Source organism: Acipenser ruthenus, chromosome 7 (genome assembly GCF_902713425.1).
Source record: "Acipenser ruthenus chromosome 7, fAciRut3.2 maternal haplotype, whole genome shotgun sequence".
Taxonomy (NCBI): Eukaryota; Metazoa; Chordata; class Actinopteri; order Acipenseriformes; family Acipenseridae; genus Acipenser; species Acipenser ruthenus.
In genome coordinates this window covers 39,224,135-39,243,296 of record NC_081195.1, presented here as the reverse complement: position 1 = coordinate 39,243,296, position 19,162 = coordinate 39,224,135, and the positions used below count along the sequence as shown (strand labels likewise).

Sequence of the window (19,162 nt, the reverse complement as noted above, 5' to 3'; positions counted from 1 at the left end):
CCCCCCCCCCCCCCCCCCCCCCCCCCTTTACTAACATACATACTAAATTACTAACATATTTTATTAAACAAACAGCTAAATGTGAATATTAATATAATAAAGTATGGGTGCACAATTGCACGGGATGCAGTTTTTCATAGGTATAGCTACGCAAAAGTGACTCCCCTGTACTTCACATAACGTGCGCATGCGTGGTTAAGCCAACGGCGCTTAAGGCCCGCACTATCTCATGGGTTGTAGTTTCTCCTGCTACACCGGCCCTGCTTGCACAGATTCTGCTTCATTTGCATGTCAGGGACATTAAACTTAATCAGAAACCAGAACTACTATGCATCATATTACACATATAAAGTGTGTATACTTTTTCTATTATTATTATTATTATTATTATTATTATTATTATTATTATTATTATTATTATTATTATTATTATTATTATTACCAATGTTACCCTATTTTATATATTTATTATTTATGTTAATAAAAATGTATTAACATAAAAAAACGATAATGTGGTAGTTTAAACCCCGGTTAATGACGTTTTGTGCTTTAAACTTGTTCAACAAGAAGTTGAGTTTAGAGTCTGTAAATCAGGGCGTTTTGACGCTCTCTAACTTTACTTTTTTATTTCTCTCTGTCTTGGTGTACTTGCTTTATTGTGTTCCATTAAATGTATATTCCCTCCTTTCTCCTTATCTCTGAAACACACGCCCGTTGTTTTTCTCCACCTACTCCTTTCAATCCCATCTGTCCATTGATTGAAATCTGAAAATTACATAAAAACTAGCACTTGCATTTGCGACATTATTAACATCTAGGTTTCTTATTTAAATAGTGACTAGTTATTCCGCCACCGTTATTTAAATTGCACCCATTGTATCTGTCGGAAAACAGCAGAAACTTTTTTTTTTTTTAATCTTTTGATGGAGAACATTCGAGTTAAAACAGACGGAGACAGTAAGTTTCACATCGTGGTTTTGCCAAGGTTGGCGAAATAAGAGGCGTGGAGGAGGCTTGCTGATATTTTCAATAAGCTATCGCTGCAGACTGCAGGGTTATCCAGCTTCTAATTACGTCATGACGAAGTCGCTATGGAATTTGGGGTCCATAGTTGAGGAGGTAGGAGAAGTACCACACACAAAGAAAAGGTTGTGGCAATCAAGCTGGGTTTATTGTTTAGCAGGAGTCCAAGTAGCATAGCACATAATAATGCAGCGTCAGGAACAGTAACAAACATCACAACATCCTCTCTCTATATACTCTATTACACAGCTTTGTACAGTCAAAGGGGCGGTGCAAGGGAATGAACGTATAACCACTAACATGCTAATATGAGCGCACACAGAAAAGACATGTACATTGCTATGCATACATTTCCTTAATTATTTTACATGGAGAGGAGGGGTAGGCTACTCGCCTTTTAGGCGTTGACGAGCAATCATTAAACCTACAAGTACATGTTAAATGTTGGTCTTTGTACATTTAATTGTCTACGTACTTGATCCTTACAGGGTGTATTTTTTATTTTGATCATTGACAGTCATATTATTACTGTAATTGAAAATGTCATCAAACGCGGAATAGGAATTATAAACGTTTCTATGCAGGTGGTGTACACACAGAGATGGAGGGATGCGTGTACAACACTGATCTCCAAGGGCCAGAGCTGCAATCCTTACAGATAACTGTTTTTTTACAGATATTTGATCTGCATCTGCAAAACTTAAAATAACTGTTTAAAGTTAACATAAAATAGGGTCACCAGATTTTTTCAACATGGAATATTTAATATATTTAAATATATACTCAGTCATGGTATGTGGAACATTTTCATTTCTTCACACACGCAACTGTAAAACACAGAACATGCGTTTTATGTGAACATCGGTCATGGGGAACATGTTTCCTTCCTCTCTCTTTTTTTGTAAACTGTAAGGTATCAATCACAACTGTTATCTCTCTTTGCGAAAGGTACATATAAACTACTTGCCTTCAAAACGCATTACCCTCAGCTTACCTGTGATACGAGCCGTACCAATAGAAGAATGACGTAGTTAAAAGCTGCATGTGGTCAGATGAGTGAGGTACGCTGGATGAGCCTGCAGTCTGCAGCCATACCCTTTTCATATTTCTCGACTGCCACTGAACCTCTCCAATCACATGATTTATCTTGTACAAATCTGTGTTCCTCTGGCAGTCGCATTGGACTGTGCAAGAAGACCACTGTAAACGAGTTTGCTCTAGTCTTTACAGCTTTTTGTTAAATTTAAAATGGCAACTCATATTTTGCTGAATACCGGTGCAAAGATGCCAGTTCTGGGACTCGGAACATGGAAGGTAGGACCGTTTAAAAAAAAATTAAGGCATGCAAAACAAGGTTCGCTATAGGCACACAGGGCCAGGCTAGTCTTGACCTGCCCTCAAAAATTGTGTTATATTTTCTTACAGGTGGAATAATGAATTCTGTTCCCCTGCTCATTGTGCGCATGTGCAGAGCTATCTTTTTCCAGTCGCTGCACGTGCTCTGCTTATTTTGTCAAAGCGGGTTACCGGCACAGTTGCCAAGTCCGCTTATAATAAGCGGTAATGGCCTTTTTTTTTTTTTTTTAGAGTCGCGGGTTGTAATTTGCATAAACACAACATACTCTGACATGGGTATCGCTTGTTTTGAAAGGCAGTGGCGCTTTTTTTTTCTCGTAAGACTTCGCAACACTGGTTCACGGCGATTCAGCAGCTACTGTGGTAACGCCCAGCGCCTGCCATTGATCAGCAGCTCCGATATTTTTAATAATGCACCAAAAATACACAACGTCACATTGAAAGAGTAAGTTGAAACATTACAGCATTACATCGACAAGGCAGCAATGCAAGTTATTATTTATTTATTTATTTATTTATTTATTTATTTATTTTTGTTTTATTATTTTTTTATTGTAATATCTGTGCTTTTTAAATAAACGCCCAGAGCTGGCAAACCTATGCATATATGCTTAAATAAATACGTGTTCTTTCATGATGAGTACACATGTCTTTGTACATTTGCCTTCACACTGCTTAAAATGTTTGGAATCACATATTTGTATACCATAGTAAAACATTTTGTCAAAGAGAAACATGTTTCGATATATGTATTTTCAGCAGTCATTTAAACACAGCCTAACCTATAATGTGACTCTTGTATTGAAAAACCAAGGGGAAACCATTTCTCACAGCTTGATAATGTATATAGCTTGATATGTATAATGCAGCCGTGATCAAATGGTTCCCCCTAAGTGCGCCTTCTAGGGCACTTGGAAATGTAAAATGCATAGCCTATAATGTGACTTTTGTATTAAGAAACCAAGGGGGAACCATATCTCACGGCCGCAATATAGAGCATATCCAGCCGTGAGAAATGGTTCCCCAGTTTCTTAATACAAGAGTCACACTATTATAGGGGTCTGTGTACTTTCCGGCCAATCGTTTTTGCATTCAGAATCGGAAATCGGAAAACCAGAAAACGACTCTTTTTTTCTATTTATGTTTTTCATAAAAACAAAAATCGACCCGTTTTTCATTTTCCAATTTCTGAGTTTAAAATACAAAAACGGATTCAGGCTTGTTTTCCCATTTTTCAGGGTCTGTGTACTTTCCGGCCAATCGTTTTTGCATTCAGAATCGGAAATCGGAAAACCAGAAAACGACTCGTTTTTTCTATTTATGTTTTTCATAAAAACAAAAATCGACCCGTTTTTCATTTTCCAATTTCTGAGTTTAAAATACAAAAACGCATTGAGGCTTTTTTTCCCATTTTTCATATTGCTTTTTGTAACGAAGTATTCGAAATGGAATAATCTAATACAAAAATAAATAACAGACTGCAGGGACGGAAAATGAAATCAATCTACAAGAGTCGGTGATAAAGAAGGTAGTCTTTATTCAAGCAGATATCTGGAGAGACAACACTTCACAGGAAATCTGTTAATGCTTCTCTAACAGGGACAGACTTAAACAACGATAGATATACTAACGTATCAGAAGAGGGACAGACCTATTCAACCAAGCGTGCCAGCGCCCTTTAGTGATCCTATAAGCTCTGTAAGATGCTAACATTTCCTCTCTCCCTGCGGTTTGCAGCTCTTACAAAAGAGGGAACTGCGATATAGTACGAAACTGTAAACAGAATCCCCCCCCCCCCCCCCCTTCACCATATTCTGTTACAAAAGAACCCCCCACTGCAGCATGAAAACACTCCACAACATTTAGTATTTTAAAAATTATGTAGCTTCTTCAGGACCTTTAAAAAAAAAAAAAAAAGGTCAGACGCGGCCAGCTCTCTGTGTCCCGCTGTTATGGCGATGCAATAATTTCGCGCCTGTGCTTATTGTCGTGGAAGTGTTCTGTTTATCAACATTATTTATTAATTAATTTAGCAGTTGTAACAAACTACTGTATTACAATACAGCCGTAGGTCTACGTTAAGTTAATATAATAATCATCCTTGTATCACTCAGGTACAGTGCATTATAATAATACTAAAAATAATAAGCTCCCCTTTCAAGGGTTCCCAATTCCCAGGAGGCTGTGTGGTCGAGTGGTTAAAGAAACGGGCTTGTAACCAGAAAGTCCCCGGTTCAAATCCCACCTCAACCACTGACTCATTGTGTGACCCTGAGCAAGTCACTTCACCTCCTTGTGCTCCGTCTTTCGGGTGAGATGTAGTTGTAAGTGACTCTGCAGCTGATGCATAGTTCACACACCCTAGTCTCTGTAAGTCGCCTTGGATAAAGGCGTCTGCTAAATAAACAAATAATAATAATAATAATAATAATTTGTATCACTTGGGGGGTGCATCCAGATATTGATATCAATGTAGGCTTGATGCAGAAAACGTCATAACACCGAGAAACATTCGATACGAGTAGAGCACGCCTCAGTACTTTTTTTTTTAAATGGTCTATTATTTATTTTTGTATTACAGATTATTCCATTTCGAATACTTCGTTACAAAAAGCAAGTCTTTTTCTGGTTTACCGATTTCCGATTTAAAATGCAAAAACGATTGGCCAGAATGTACACGGACCTATAGACTATGCAGTGTTTATAAATGCCTGCTGGAATATACATAAACATGTCAAAATGTTTTACCATTGTATACAAATATAAGTGATTCCAAACATTGTAAGCAGTGTGATAGCAAATGTACGTTTATTTAGAAAGTGCAGATAATCGATTGAATAATTACATTTTTGTAACAGGCATATTTAATAACATTATTTAAGTTTATCAACAAAACTGTACCGAACGCCCTGCCCTGCCTTGCTATTTACAGTATTTCTGCCACAGTGGGCGTGCTCATCTTTTCCTGCTTGTGTTAACTAGCATCTGATTTGCTGGTCCCATTCTACCAGCGAATCAGTTTTGAAAATGGTTTGTAAGTACACCCCTCTGTGTATTCAATGTAAACCAAAAAAAAAAAAAAAAAAAAAAAAAATGTCCCCACCTTTTACCCAGAGCACGGAGACAGGCTTGTATTCCTGGCAAACAGCATAACAGCATGTAAATAAATTGTGCACATTGAAGAAAACTGACTGTATATAGTTTGCACTTGTTTGGAGTTTCAAAATTAACTGTTTTATAGAATATTTAACAATATTCAATAACGTAAAAAAACAAACAAAAAAAAACAGTGATGTTAAACGCAATTTTTGAGTAACGATCAGCTTGATCTATAACGGGTATGCATGTTGTGGTAAGTAAATCAATTTATTTGTTATTATTATTATTATTGATGATGATGATGATGTTGTTTTAGGCAGGGATTTCCACATTGTGTGTTTCGCAGATAGTGATGCTGCAGCTGTCACTGAATAAAAAGCGGCGCCCGGGGGGGGGAGGGCTTAGGTCGACCAGGGTGTCCTCGGCTCACCACACACCAGCGATCGCTGAGGACTGGCCGGGTGCTTGCCTGTAAGTTGCCCAGAGCTGTGTGGTCCTCCGACGCAGTAGCTCTGAGGTGGCTGCATGGCGGGCCTGCAGAGTGAAAAGAAGCGGACGGTTGACGGCACACGTTTCGGAGGAAGCGTGTGTCCGTCTTCATCTCTCCCAAGTCAGTGTTGGGATGGCAGCGGTGAGCCGGGTCGAAATAAAAAATAATTGGGCACTTTAAATTGGGAAGAAAATCAGAAAAATAATTGCCGATTCCAAATTAAACAAAGAAAAAAAGAAAATGTATGTGGGCAGTACAATCATCGATATTTATTCAAACAATTCAATTTTGTGTGCCCAATTAATCGGTTTGCTATTTGGAGGCTTAACTGACAGCCCTAGTTTCAACACAGCTACAATAGATATCTGAAAGAGGGAAAATGAACCATTTTGCCGTTTCTTTGTAGAGTTCTCGTTTCTTAGGGCCTGATTTTCAAAGCCTGGTGAAATATTTTGAGTTAACCTTAAAGTTCTGAAACTAAAATAGCAACGTGGGCAACATAACTTCACTGAGAAAAACAGAATAAATGTATGTTGAAATACAAAAGCAAAGCAGATTTAGACCTGTGCTTTTGCAATTTATAAAAGTAAATGCTATTTCCTCAAATTTAATTCATTGTGTCAAGACTATTTTGATTGTCCATTGTCAATTATGCAGCGCGGAATAAAATGTTTAATAAAAACTGCAAAAAGCAACTACCCGTAGGTCTGTATGTGAACTTAATCCTGTTTTTATTGGTAGTCCCCACCAGGCAAAGTAACCGAAGCAGTGAAGGCAGCCATTGACGTCGGATACCGTCACATCGACTGTGCCTACGTCTATCAAAATGAGAACGAAGTAGGAGAGGGCATCCAGCAGAAGATCAAAGAAGGGCTTGTGAAGAGGGAGGACCTTTTCATTGTCAGCAAGGTACTGTGGTTATTATTCTCTGTACAACAGGCTATATTATAATATTATGATTTAGCCTGATGTATATTTAATCACTATAGCATAACGGTTTGTGTGTGTTGTCGCCTTGGGTGCATTGTTTTAAACAGTTTACATTATGCATGATAACAGTAGGATGGCACTTGAGAATTTTCTTTATTCTTTACAAAATACAGGTAGTGGACAAAAAAATAGAAACACCGGGGTAAATGAGGGACACCAAGTATATTGAAAGCAAGGGCTTCCACACAGGTGTGGCTCATGCGTTAATTAAGCAAATATCATCCCAGCATGCTTAGGGTCATGTATAAAAATGCTGGACAGGCCTGGTTGCCTATAATGATGGCTAGCATGGCTGCAAGAGGAGACCTCAGTGACTTTGAAAGAGGGGTGATTGTTGGGGCACGTTTGGCAGGAGCTTCAGTGACCAAGACAGCTCAACTTGCTCATGTTTCACGAGCAACGGTGTCTAAGGTGATGTCGGCATAGAACTCTGAGGGAAAGACATCATCAGCAAAGGGCAACAGTGGGCGGAAGCGCATACTCCAGGATCGTGATATCCGTGCATTAATTCGAAGTACAAGGCAAACCAGACGAGCAACTGCAGAACAATTGACTGCAAATTTCAACCTGGGGCGCGAGCAGCCAGTTTCATCAAAAACAGTGTGCCGAGAATTCCACAGAGCGGGATACCATAGTGGCCCATTTTGTCCACTACCTGTATGTTGTAGAGCAAGTAGGTTCAGTTCAAGTTGGCACATGTAACACAGGCTAGATCAGCCAAGTCTTTACAGAAGTAAGAGCCAGTGCCATCTTGTGTCTATGGTAGGCAACTTGAAGTGAAGAGACGCTCCTGACATCTTTGAATGCACTTTAACACAGACGCACACACTATCTGAGTAATTGCTGACACAATCCTTCCGTTGTATAGTGACTAGATTGTGCTGGCTTGTACCGAGCCCCTCAGCACATTAGGAATAGGATCACGTCCACATGCAGCGGCAGGATTGTTTGCAAATCTGAGGCTTGGGGGCAAAAGAGATCAGTGTCTTCTGTGTGTGTTCTAGCCTCTGATTTAGCCTATTTAAGACATCAGATTTCTGTATTTTTGTAGGCTTTCTAGTACACTATTTCAAATATGAAAAGAAGCTGGTACTTAAAAAAAGCCCTTTTCAAGTGAATATTTTATTTGAGTGTCACAGTGAAAAAACAAAAACCGCATACGTGTTGTGGCAGTCAAGCCTTCATCAATGCGTCCTACAATTCACAAAATAATTAGAGTAGGCCTATATAAAAGTGTTCAATAAGTAACAAGAATTTCCATGATAGTCATCTCGTAATTACGTGATCAATATTTATCATTTAATTACGAGGGTAAGTACATGATAAATTGGATGAGGGTATGTAAGGGAGTGAGGGCATTGGCACAAAGGAGATAGACCATTAGTGAACTAGTGGATACTCTATGTGATTCAACTGCAGTTTAGTTGGTGTGGCACACGGCCGACAGTGTGCTTTTCTTTTGTTTCTACAGTCTATGTTACTCAGCTGCATAACTTTACTCCATGAAAGTGTGATGTGACTGTGCTGTGTTGCATACAGGGGGCCCCCGAGGGGGCCGTTGACCCCCAGTTGAGAACCCCTGCACTGAATCACTGCAGGAAGAGCTATTATAAATAAATAAATAAACATAACAACAAGTGCTCTGGCTTTTCTGTTCCATACCACATCATGGATTGTTATTGCTGTGTTACCTGTTTGACAATGTGGGCAATAATCCTTAAAGTATCAGTGCACTAGAGCAGACATTTTGAAAAGAGCTTTGAAACAGACTTTAAAGTTATAAGTATAACAATTTGTCAGGATGTTAACAATGAGAAGAAAAATGACAGGTACGTTATTTAAACAGTTGTAGCAACACGTGGGAACGTGCAACTCTATATAACCCTGCTACTATAAGTATCAATCAACACATGAATTTTAAAAATGCAGTACATTTGTTAATACAGTACTCCTATGATAACCCTAGAGAGAGAAACAAACCTAAAGCAGAAATCCTCTTTTTAAGGAACAACGGTTTACAGACCCTTAAATTCCTAAAAGGCAGGGTTGGACAAGAACATCCTAATCGTCACTCTTTTGACATGCAAGAATAGAGTACTGTACAGTACTATCAGGCAACAAATACACATTCCTGTTACAGTCTGCACATCATTAAAGCACTCCAAAACAGGGAGCTGCAGATTGGGGTGAAATAAAGCAGAATGTCTTAAACAGACCACTTGTATAATTGAGTTTCAGTTTCAGTGTACTGGGAGTATTTTCTAAAATGTTATGCAGTTACATCAGCTATTTTTATTTTTTTTGCATAATGACATCTTATGTTAAGTTTGCATTTGAGATGTGTAACACATTGTTGTACAGCTTTTAGTAATATGGAAAATCTACAGTAATTTACCCAAGGTATAAAATGTGCGAAAGTTTAGCAAATACAAGACACTGCATACACAGGAAAATAAAATGCACAATAACCTGTCAGATGAACTGTAGTTAACATGTCGTGACTTATCACCAAACTACCGTCATTGCACTGCAAGTGAATTTGTGTTTAGTTGTGTGTTTGCTTTTATTTTTTGTATTGCTTCCTTACTGGATTGGGTAAGTCAATTTAGGAGAGACCCCTTCTATGAATTGCTTTATGCCCAGTGAATAGCCCTTATCGGGCAGAGAGAAGGTAGAGATAGCCTTGTGCAATATACAGTGTCGCCTTTTGCATCACTATTTACTGGATATTATTGGATACTAGTGGTAAAGGTCTTTGCAATAGTCCATAGATCAGAACAGAAACTGAGAATAGGATTCCAACAATTGGTTGGCAAAACAGCCTAGAGCTCTGTTCCTTTATATAGAGTGAGTGTACTTTTCCTCCACTCTGTACAGAAAATATTGTAACCTATATTTATGTTTTAATGCCGACTGCAGCACCAGAAGTCACGGTGTATCGAACCCATTTTCTCCCCACAGCTGTGGTGTACATTCCATGAGAAGTCCATGGTGAAGCAAGCATGCCAGCAGACCCTGTCTGACCTGAAACTTGACTACCTGGATCTTTACCTCATCCATTGGCCTATGGGATTCAAGGTGATTTTCTGCTTGTCATGCACACACACACACAGACCTAAGACATGTATTAATTGAACCGTGTGACCTGGACTTGTAGTAGTTGCAGCTATGTTATTCTTTTTCTATATAGTTTGAGGTTTGTTATCACAGGCAGGTTCAATGTGAGTCAGCACAGTGCAACTGCCAACAGCCTAAAACCCCAAACCAAGTCTGAAAACACCCTAAATGCAGTTTTTACAGATATCTTTTAGAATTCTTGGATATTGTACAGTATTCTTAAGAGCTGTTTCAGGCATTGTACTATAGGTAATTAGAATAATATGACATATGGGTCCCTGAGTGGTTCACAGTAAAGACACAACCATGTGATGGACTGGGTGAGTCATACCGTCAGGGGCTTAGGAGGCAAAATTGCCAGGACTGTTTTTCCTCATTGTGACACAGCGCCCCCTACTGGCCAGGTGCCAAGAGCTCATTCAAGTTTTAAATCACCAGTTTAACATAAATATCTCTTTTGTAGTACAATATCTCTGTATTGCAGGCCATACATACAAAGAATGCACTCCTTACTGCAGCTTAGTTCTTTATCACACTGGCTTCAAATGTGGAATACTATAGTTGAGTGTCTTTCAACCTTTTTTCTGAAAACTATACCCCTTTTGTCTGGAGGTTTCAACTCAGGTACCAAGCGGAAATCTACTCAGTCAAAATCCTGTGTGTGTGTACAGGTGGATGATACTGGAGTTTTGAAACTTTACTAACCTTTGGGGTGCTGAACAAAATTGAAATATTTGTGCACAGTGGTTTCGAGAATATGTAATACCATTAAAATCAATTTAAGATCGTCATTTTCTTTTACTTTCATTTTTGCATTTCAGTCGTCCTGCCTACCCCCGGGTGAAACCCCTGCTCTAGTTAACTATATGAGCTAATCTAAATATGGCTGTGCAGCTTGCTGACAATGCCATTACTTTTAAGCTACCCTCTACATACAAACTTCAAATTACACAAAACTACAAATTCAAATTCCAGTAGGGTCTATTTGAATGATCTTTGCAGTGGTGGATCAAAGTAACGTTAAGTCAATATGAATTGCTCCATCGTTTCTATTTCAGGCGGGCAGCGACCTCTTTCCTCTTGATGACAGAGGGTTAGCGGTGCCAGACAATACCTGCTTTCTGGACACCTGGAAGGTATGTTCAGTGATTTATACTTTAATATCTGACAAGGTGGTTGTTCTATTTGTTCCTCTGAGCCAGGGGGTTATTAGAGTATCAATGGGGAATCACCCTGGATTGCATCCGTGGTTATTAAGGGATACCCCTGAAAATAGATGATTGGTGAAATCCAGGGGATTCCCCAATGGCAGTGGCTTATCCCAGTGGGGTATATGTTAATCAAATCATAGTTTAATAGTTTTACTTCTATCTGACGTGCTAGATAATGCTAATTTAATACGTAGTGGTACAAACGTGAGGTACCCGTGATAGATGCTACTTAAGGCTAATGTAGTGTATTGCATCTCCTAGCTAAGAACAGAAAAGTCTAAGCTTAAAGCAATCGGCTATCTGATCACCAAACACAAAAGATTTGCAAAGGAATTCGTTATTTATTTATTTACGTATTTCATATGGCTACATGTGTTTTTTTTTTATTTATTTATAGTAGCGTCAGTATTTTTTATAACCTTGCTTATAAAACAACCAAACTATGAAGCACTATGATTTTATGAGTCCAATGACAATAATTTAAAACGATGAATAAATGGTATCACATAAAAAATAAAAATAAATACTGAATGAAGAGGTATCTAAACCCCTTCTACTGTATGCTTGTTTTCCTATTTGGTCAAAGAACCTCTCCATGGTTAATTCCAGCAGCTCTTAGATAATAAAGGATTGCTTGGTGGTACAGCCTTTATGTATAGCAGAAAGCTGTACAAGGTTACATCACAAACAGGATTTTCAGTGCAGACGTCTCGTAAGCATAAAGTACGACTTCCGCATGTGTCCATGCAAATTGCATGGCTTTTTAGCGTGAGAAAGCGATTTACCCTCCCTTTAAAGTCGTACGATGTTTTACACGCACATTTTCTATAGAGCGTGGAATATGCATGGTATGTGTTGCTACTCCACATAAATAATGACTGTGGAGAGAGTACTTTCTAAGCTGCATGGAAATCCAGCCATTGTTTCTGGAGATATCTAGATTGGGAATGTCATGTTATTAATATTATTGTAATAATTCCATTATTTCAACAAATCCATTTTACAGACGCACTATTATCTCAATTACCGGAAGAGGAATTCACTGTATATAAAAGTAATAACATAAAAATACATTAAAAAACAACCCAGGTGTGTGTGTTTGTGTCCTCAGGGAATGGAAGAGTTGGTGGACGCAGGAATGGTGAAAGCCATCGGGGTTTCCAACTTCAACCATGAACAGATAGAGGCCCTGCTAAAGAAACCAGGTCTCAAGTACCAACCAGCCAACAACCAGGTATAGTTCAGTGCTTAACGCTATCAAAAAGAGGGATTTAGAAGAGACAGATTTTGCTTTGGGTGTTTGTGAAGTAATGCAAGCGAGTGTGATGTGATGACCCATTCCATTTGTCTTGTGGGCCACGCATGGGAAATTCTGCTTCAAGTTCTTTGTTTCATATACAACCCAATTCTATCTTGGCAAGTAATCATAATACAGATTTGAGTATAAAATTTGCTTTTAATTCATGATTTATATACTTTACATTACAGGTTTCTTCTCATTTATACGTATTTGTTTAACCTGCATGAATACCGTCTTCGTTTACAAAAACGATCGTTAAACTATTTTATTGTTTACTCAATGTTATTATTATCATTGACATTATTATTCTCTAGTCCCTAACTATTGCCATTAAAGACTGAATATTAGATTACCACTTCTCTTAGAAGATTACCAAACATATGGCTATAACAAAACCCTTGTCCCACATGTATAGCTACGGTAACTTCATTAAGGGAAGAGTCCTAATCTATGCAGCAACGCACAATCATGTATCAAATACAGTTGCTCAGCAACATGCACGATATATAATATACCGCAGCTCTATCGCCAATAGAATAACGTTACCAATAAGAAACACAGTAACAGGCATTTAAATATTACAGTGAGGGTCTCGCCCTCACAAACTGCCTTTCATTTTCATTTAATTTTTCAAAAAAAAATGTTGCACGCCTCTCGCAATGCTAGAGATCGCGCTAAGATGACGCAACAAATAAAAGTATATTGTGGATCTCTTCATTAACATATTTTCTCTTAGTACATACGACTAAATGTATACTTTGCAGTTGTCACAAAGAAAATGCAAATTGCAGTATGTTTGCGTTGTGACTGGCCCATCTTGGTACATCTACCCCTAAGACTTTTAACCTAAGAACTTAAGAAGTCTGAAGTATTTTTTTATTTGTTTAAGAATTGTAATGGTATTTGTTTTCTTCTTTTCAGATAAAAATGTCATTAATGACGATTTGGAGTAAATTGCTTTGAGAATCTAGCGCTCTGTGTTCATATAAAATAATCCAGGTTTGAACATTTCTGTTTAAGGTTGAGTGCCACCCGTACCTGACTCAGGAGAAGCTGTTGGATTACTGCAGGTCGAAGGGGATCTCTGTCACAGCATACAGTCCCCTGGGTTCCCCAGACAGACCATGGTAAGGAGGAGGCATTCTCTATAGCAGGGGTGTCCAGACAAGGACCTTGAAGGTTATTCAAATCCAGGTTTAACAGGTAAAATGAAATCATTACCTTAATAGGGTCTGGATGGGGGTTTCATTGTAACACGGTTGATATATATATTAGAGGTCGGCACAGGTAGAAAATCCGGAACTGGGTACCTACCCGGATCTTTTTCGGGTAAAAAAAAAAAAAAAAAAAAAAAAAAAATCACATATATTAATGTTTTAAGTGCATGATTTAAATACGATGTAGTACACATACATTTACTCCCTTCAGATCTGTAGACTTGCGTAACCTTTTTCAGAAACATTGAAATAATAATAATAAATAATAATAATAATAGTAAACATCTCCATTTAAATACAGTTAAATGTGTATCATGCTGTGGGATTCTTTACATATACTGGCCATGTTCCGTTGTTGTTGTTGTTAACGTGGCTGCTCTGCTCAGTTTTAAAACTAATGCAGTAGTACAGCACTGCTATCACGTTATGGACTGGCACAATAGCTACCGTAAATTGAGCCAGCTGGGTTTTGACGACAGTCGCAAAAGAGTTAGTGGACATGTGCGTCTGTTTGTTCGGTTGTAACACCACCCCTACTGTGAAGCATGGTGGTGGCAGCATCATGCTATAGGGATGCTTTTCATCGGCAGGAACTGGGAAGTTTGTCAGGGTAGAGGGCAAAATGGATGGAGCTAAATACAGGCAAATCCTTGAGGAAAACCTGCTTCAGTGTGCAAAAGACCTAAGACTAGGACAGAGATTCGCCTTTCAGCAGGACAATGACCCCAAGCACACAGGCAAAGCAACACTGGAGTGGCTTAAAAACAAGAAAGTGAATGTCCTAGAGTGGCCCAGTCAAAGCTCGGACTTGAATCCGATTGAGAATCTGTGGCAAGACTTGAAGATTGCTGTCCACCAACGATCCCCATCCAACTTGACAGAGCTTGAACAATTTTGCCAAGAAGAATGGGCGAATATTACACGATCCAGATGTGCAAACTTGGTAGAGACTTACCCCAAAAGACCCGCAGCTGTAATCGCTGCCAAAGGTGGTTCTACCAAGTATTGACTCGGGGGTGAATACTTATCTAACCAAGACATTTCAGTTTTTTTATTTTTCATTAACTGTTTCACAATAAAAATTCTCTTGCCTCTTCAAAGTGTTGAGTAGGTTGTGTAAATCAAAGGAAAATCAAATTTAAATGCATCAAGACTTCAGGTTGTAACAACAAACTGTGAAAATGTCCAAGGGGGGGTGAATACTTACTATAGGCACTGATATATACTGATATTTCCGAGTAAAGAGCACTGCCAAATAAAAACAAAAAGAAAAAACAAAGTTGAAAAGTCTTATATTATTTATTTACATATATATTTTATTTATTTTTTTAATTTGAAGGGCAAAACCAGAAGACCCGTCTCTACTGGAGGATCCTAAAATCAAGGCAATTGCCGAAAAGCACAAAAAAACTGCAGCTCAGGTAAATACTGAACCTTTGTGCTGAATCCACTTGTAAGCTGGATGCTGTGTGTTTGATTTTTTTCTTACACCTCTGAGCTAGTGTAGGAACTGTGCCTGTGTCTGCCTTTATTTCGGATACTGTGCAAGAGCTTTAACGGCGATAAAGCTGAAGCTGGCTCTCAGACATTCAAATGGAAGTATTGTGTTAGCAAACCTTGCCTGTATAACATCAGCTTACTAATGAGTCATTCTGTAATGAGTCACTTCTTACTAAAGTGGACCAAGGGTGTTTGCATGACCCCTTGCATCAGTGGGATACATAAATTAATTGTTTTTTGATGGAAATTTTTGAAACAAGCTTTCAAATCTGCCACACACGGTACAAGCAGAATTTTCATGACCTCTCACCTGCAATTCAGCCCTACATCTCAAGATGTCCTTATCGACTCCAATTCATAATAAAGATTAATAAAGTAATTTAACATATGAACTACTTGCTAATTGTAAAACATTGCTTTATAATGAGGGACAGTTAAGGACACTTTCATGTCTAGCCAGGCTACTAGCCTCTTAACTTTTAATGTTTGTTTGTTTGTTTGTTTGTTTGTTTGTTTTTAGTATTTTGTTTTTTCTAAATAACTAAAGTCCAATAAAGTTATAAACACATGTCTGTTTCCTATCCATCCCATCTGGATGAATAATTTCCCTGAGGCTAACAATCTGATTGCAGCCATAAAAACATCTGTTTATGATTCAGTGGTTTAAAAACGTTCACAAGATGTTTGACTATATTACAGATAAGCAGACAAGCTGTGTAAAACTACAGGCCCTAGTTATAAGAGATGTGGGTCCACTCACCTTGTCACCAGTCTGTGCGATTGTGGGGAAAATAAAAATTCCTGTCAAACATGTAACTCTTTATTTTACTGATTGTGCGTTTACACTTAACTCCGGCCTGAGCTGGCTCAGAGTCGATTAGATTAAAAGATTTGTTATCATTTGAACCACTCGTTTACACTTCAGCAGCGCTCTTAGACGACTCTAAACCTGTATGCATGTGCATAGCCCCTGAACTAACATTTGTGACGTCAGAAATCATACCTCCATGGCAACCTCACTATACACAGGACGAAAAGCAAGTGCAGACGTGCCTTGTGCCTTGAGTTTACAAGATAATTGAATATTTGTTTTATTTAACACGGCCATTATTTGGCCAGCAATATTTGTATTACGCAAATGAAACTGCCCAGAATAGACGATAAAAAGATATTCTGATCACCGGCTCTGATCAATCACTCTGGCCTGACATGTCCACAGTTTCAGCTGACTGTGTTTGTGCGTCCTCTTCCCAGTGGCATGGACACTGGGAGGCCGATGCGTTCACAGTAAAGCAAAAAACAGACCAAAGTCGTTGCAAAGCCACCCTCTGTTTTCACCCACCATTTCGAGACAGATGGATCTAGCAGGGCTGCGTTTTATACTCCAAAAAAAACTGTCCTAAGAGCAAAGCCGGCTTAAAAGTGGCTAGTGTAAACTGTATTAATGTAGTGATTCTGAAGGTCTTATGTAAACAGTATGACATTCAAAAGGCAAAACAGAGGTGTTTGTTGGCCCTGTAGAGATTGATATTGGGGTTTTGAACAAAACACTACTTTGATATGTGGGTTGTCTTTTAGGTTCTGCTCCGCTTTCAAATTCAGAGGGGTATCATTGCTATCCCAAAGTCGATTACTCCCCAGCGCATTGAAGAGAATTTCAAGGTAATTACAAAACCTACTAATTATTAACCAGATAATGTATAACATGTTGTGCTTTTACTGTAAATCACCTTTTACATGGACAATTAAAAAGGTGGCCATAATTATTATTCTGCTTTACATTTCCCTGCTTTGCTTTGAGTTTTACCACTAAAACATGGTTGTGTTTTCTGGGCTAGGTGGCACAGGAGGTTTAATTTCATGCTCAGAATTGAATCTTGCTTCGTGAAGAGTTTGGTATATGCAGTAGTACAAAAAGAAGCTTCCGTTACAAAATGTCTTTTGTGACTTGAATGTTGTAATGAGTTTTGCTTCACAAGAGAGGGAAATAAGGAGACAATGTTCTTTAGGGATAGGAGGTTAAACCCCGATACAATACATTTATATACACATTCATAATGCAACAGGGGACATCCAATCCTGTTAATTCATATTATTTGAATTTCCAGGTTTTTGATTTTGACCTTGATGGAGAAGACATAAAAAACATCCTGAGCTTTCACATGAACTGGAGGGGTTGCCCAATGCACTGGTATGATTGGCATGCATTTATATCAGTGTCAGAGTGATAACCAAGGCTTTTAAATAAGTGCTCTTGCTTCTTATGGGCAGGATCACAGCTCCCCTGTTATACTGAAGATATTTTTGTTGTTTGTTGTTTTTTTTTACCCGAATTGGGATATTTTTCAAGCACCAGGGTGTAGCTGCAGAATAATAGGCCATAAGAATGAGTAAGATGGGAATTTAAAAGGTAATCGGAAGAGAAAATAAAGCTTTCTAAAGTTTATATACACTACACAAAGCAATTAAAGAAGCTATTTTTTTCCCCAAAACCCAATTGACAATAAGAATTGAATGTGAGTATTTCAAGAGAGCATTGTTTGCACACTGAAATTGACAGATAATACATTTGATTTATTTATGTAACATCAGTGACATGCATCGGAACTCGAGACCCACTCAATTTTGCATATAGTTTAAAAATGATCCGAATGAATTTCTTATTATTGAGTGTTATCAGTAGCCACTTGACTAATGATCAAATCTGAAATCTAAATGGGGGTAGAGGTTTTTTAGGGGGATGTAGATTATTATTATTATTATTATTATTATTATTATTATTATTATTATTATCATTATTATTATTTAGTTTTTTGTTAAGTCTTGTTTTATTTAGTTTTTGTTTAACAAAATGCCTTGAAAATGTCATTTTTGCTTATTAGTTAAGCAGTTCGATATCATGCAATTCAGTAGCTCTTACTGTAAAACAGTCTAGTTTGTTTCGAAATTACGTTGAACCAAATTCATTTCTTGAAAATCATTTTTCTTTTGTCTTATTTTTGCAGGGGTGTGGAGCACAAGGATTACCCATTTAATATTGAGTACTGAGCAGGAGACTGGGTGGAAGAGCAAACCTCCTATCTTCTGGTGCTGGGTTTGGTGTTTACTGCTTGAAGCTCTCCTTACATTTAGCAATTGCAGCTGTAGTTGATAAATATCAACACAAAGCTATAAAGTGTCCATTTTGTTAGATGAACAGTTTCTGTTGTGTAGGACACAGGTATATTCATTTCTAGAGATATTACAGGACTTTAAGACCTTCATGTTACTCTCCTGATAACACTTCCTTATAACGCTTCTTAATATCATTGGATTTTTTGCTTGTGCACTTAGATGTCCACATGTTTTTATGATTTCATTTTACTTTTACACTCCTTTTAGAATTAAGAGACACATATGAGGTTCAAGACTTGATTGAGAATGTTAAACTACACTCATTGTTGCCATTATTGTCAATCCGGAAGACAAAATGAAGTCTGAAACCTAAATCCAAGCACAGCCCTGCACACCATGAAGTTTACCTGAATTGCTTTTTTTTAAAAAAACATTGTCTATTTTTTGTGCAAACAGGTATCATTGCAAAGAGCTAGGGGGATATCTGAAGAACTGCTTCACTCTCTCTTTCATATGGTGTTTTGTGACTTCTGTCATACAGTAGTATAATAAGAGTGCCACTAAGAAAAAAACTTGATTTTTATTTTGTTATTTGGCTGTATCGGAATAACCGCTACATATTTTTTTTCCTGAAATGGTTTGTAAACATGAAATAAATAGTTTGTAAGCAAGAATATCTGAAAAACGGTCTGTATCATTGAAAGTTAGAAACCAACAAAAATAATACTGGTCTGGGAACGTCACT

General features: G+C 38.0%; 1 protein-coding gene across 5 annotated transcripts; it reads left to right on the top strand.

Annotated features, from left to right (window-relative positions):
• Positions 1-2,131: 2,131 nt before the first annotated feature.
• Positions 2,132-19,091, top strand: LOC117416239 (aldo-keto reductase family 1 member B1-like). 5 transcript variants are annotated; one of them, XM_034027330.2, is made up of 10 exons: positions 2,132-2,337; positions 6,710-6,877; positions 9,920-10,036; positions 11,134-11,211; positions 12,398-12,520; positions 13,607-13,713; positions 15,143-15,224; positions 16,882-16,965; positions 17,412-17,494; positions 18,309-19,091. In XM_034027330.2, exons 1-10 carry the CDS (start codon positions 2,272-2,274, stop codon positions 18,349-18,351), a joined length of 951 nt encoding a protein of 316 aa, XP_033883221.1. In that variant the 5' UTR covers positions 2,132-2,271; the 3' UTR covers positions 18,352-19,091. The 5 variants fall into 5 exon arrangements, with proteins under 5 accessions (XP_033883221.1, XP_058882918.1, XP_033883222.1 ...); XM_059026935.1 differs by lacking the exon at positions 2,132-2,337 and adding an exon at positions 2,723-2,824; XM_034027331.3 differs by lacking the exon at positions 2,132-2,337 and adding an exon at positions 5,480-5,731.
• The last annotated feature ends 71 nt before the right edge of the window (positions 19,092-19,162 follow it).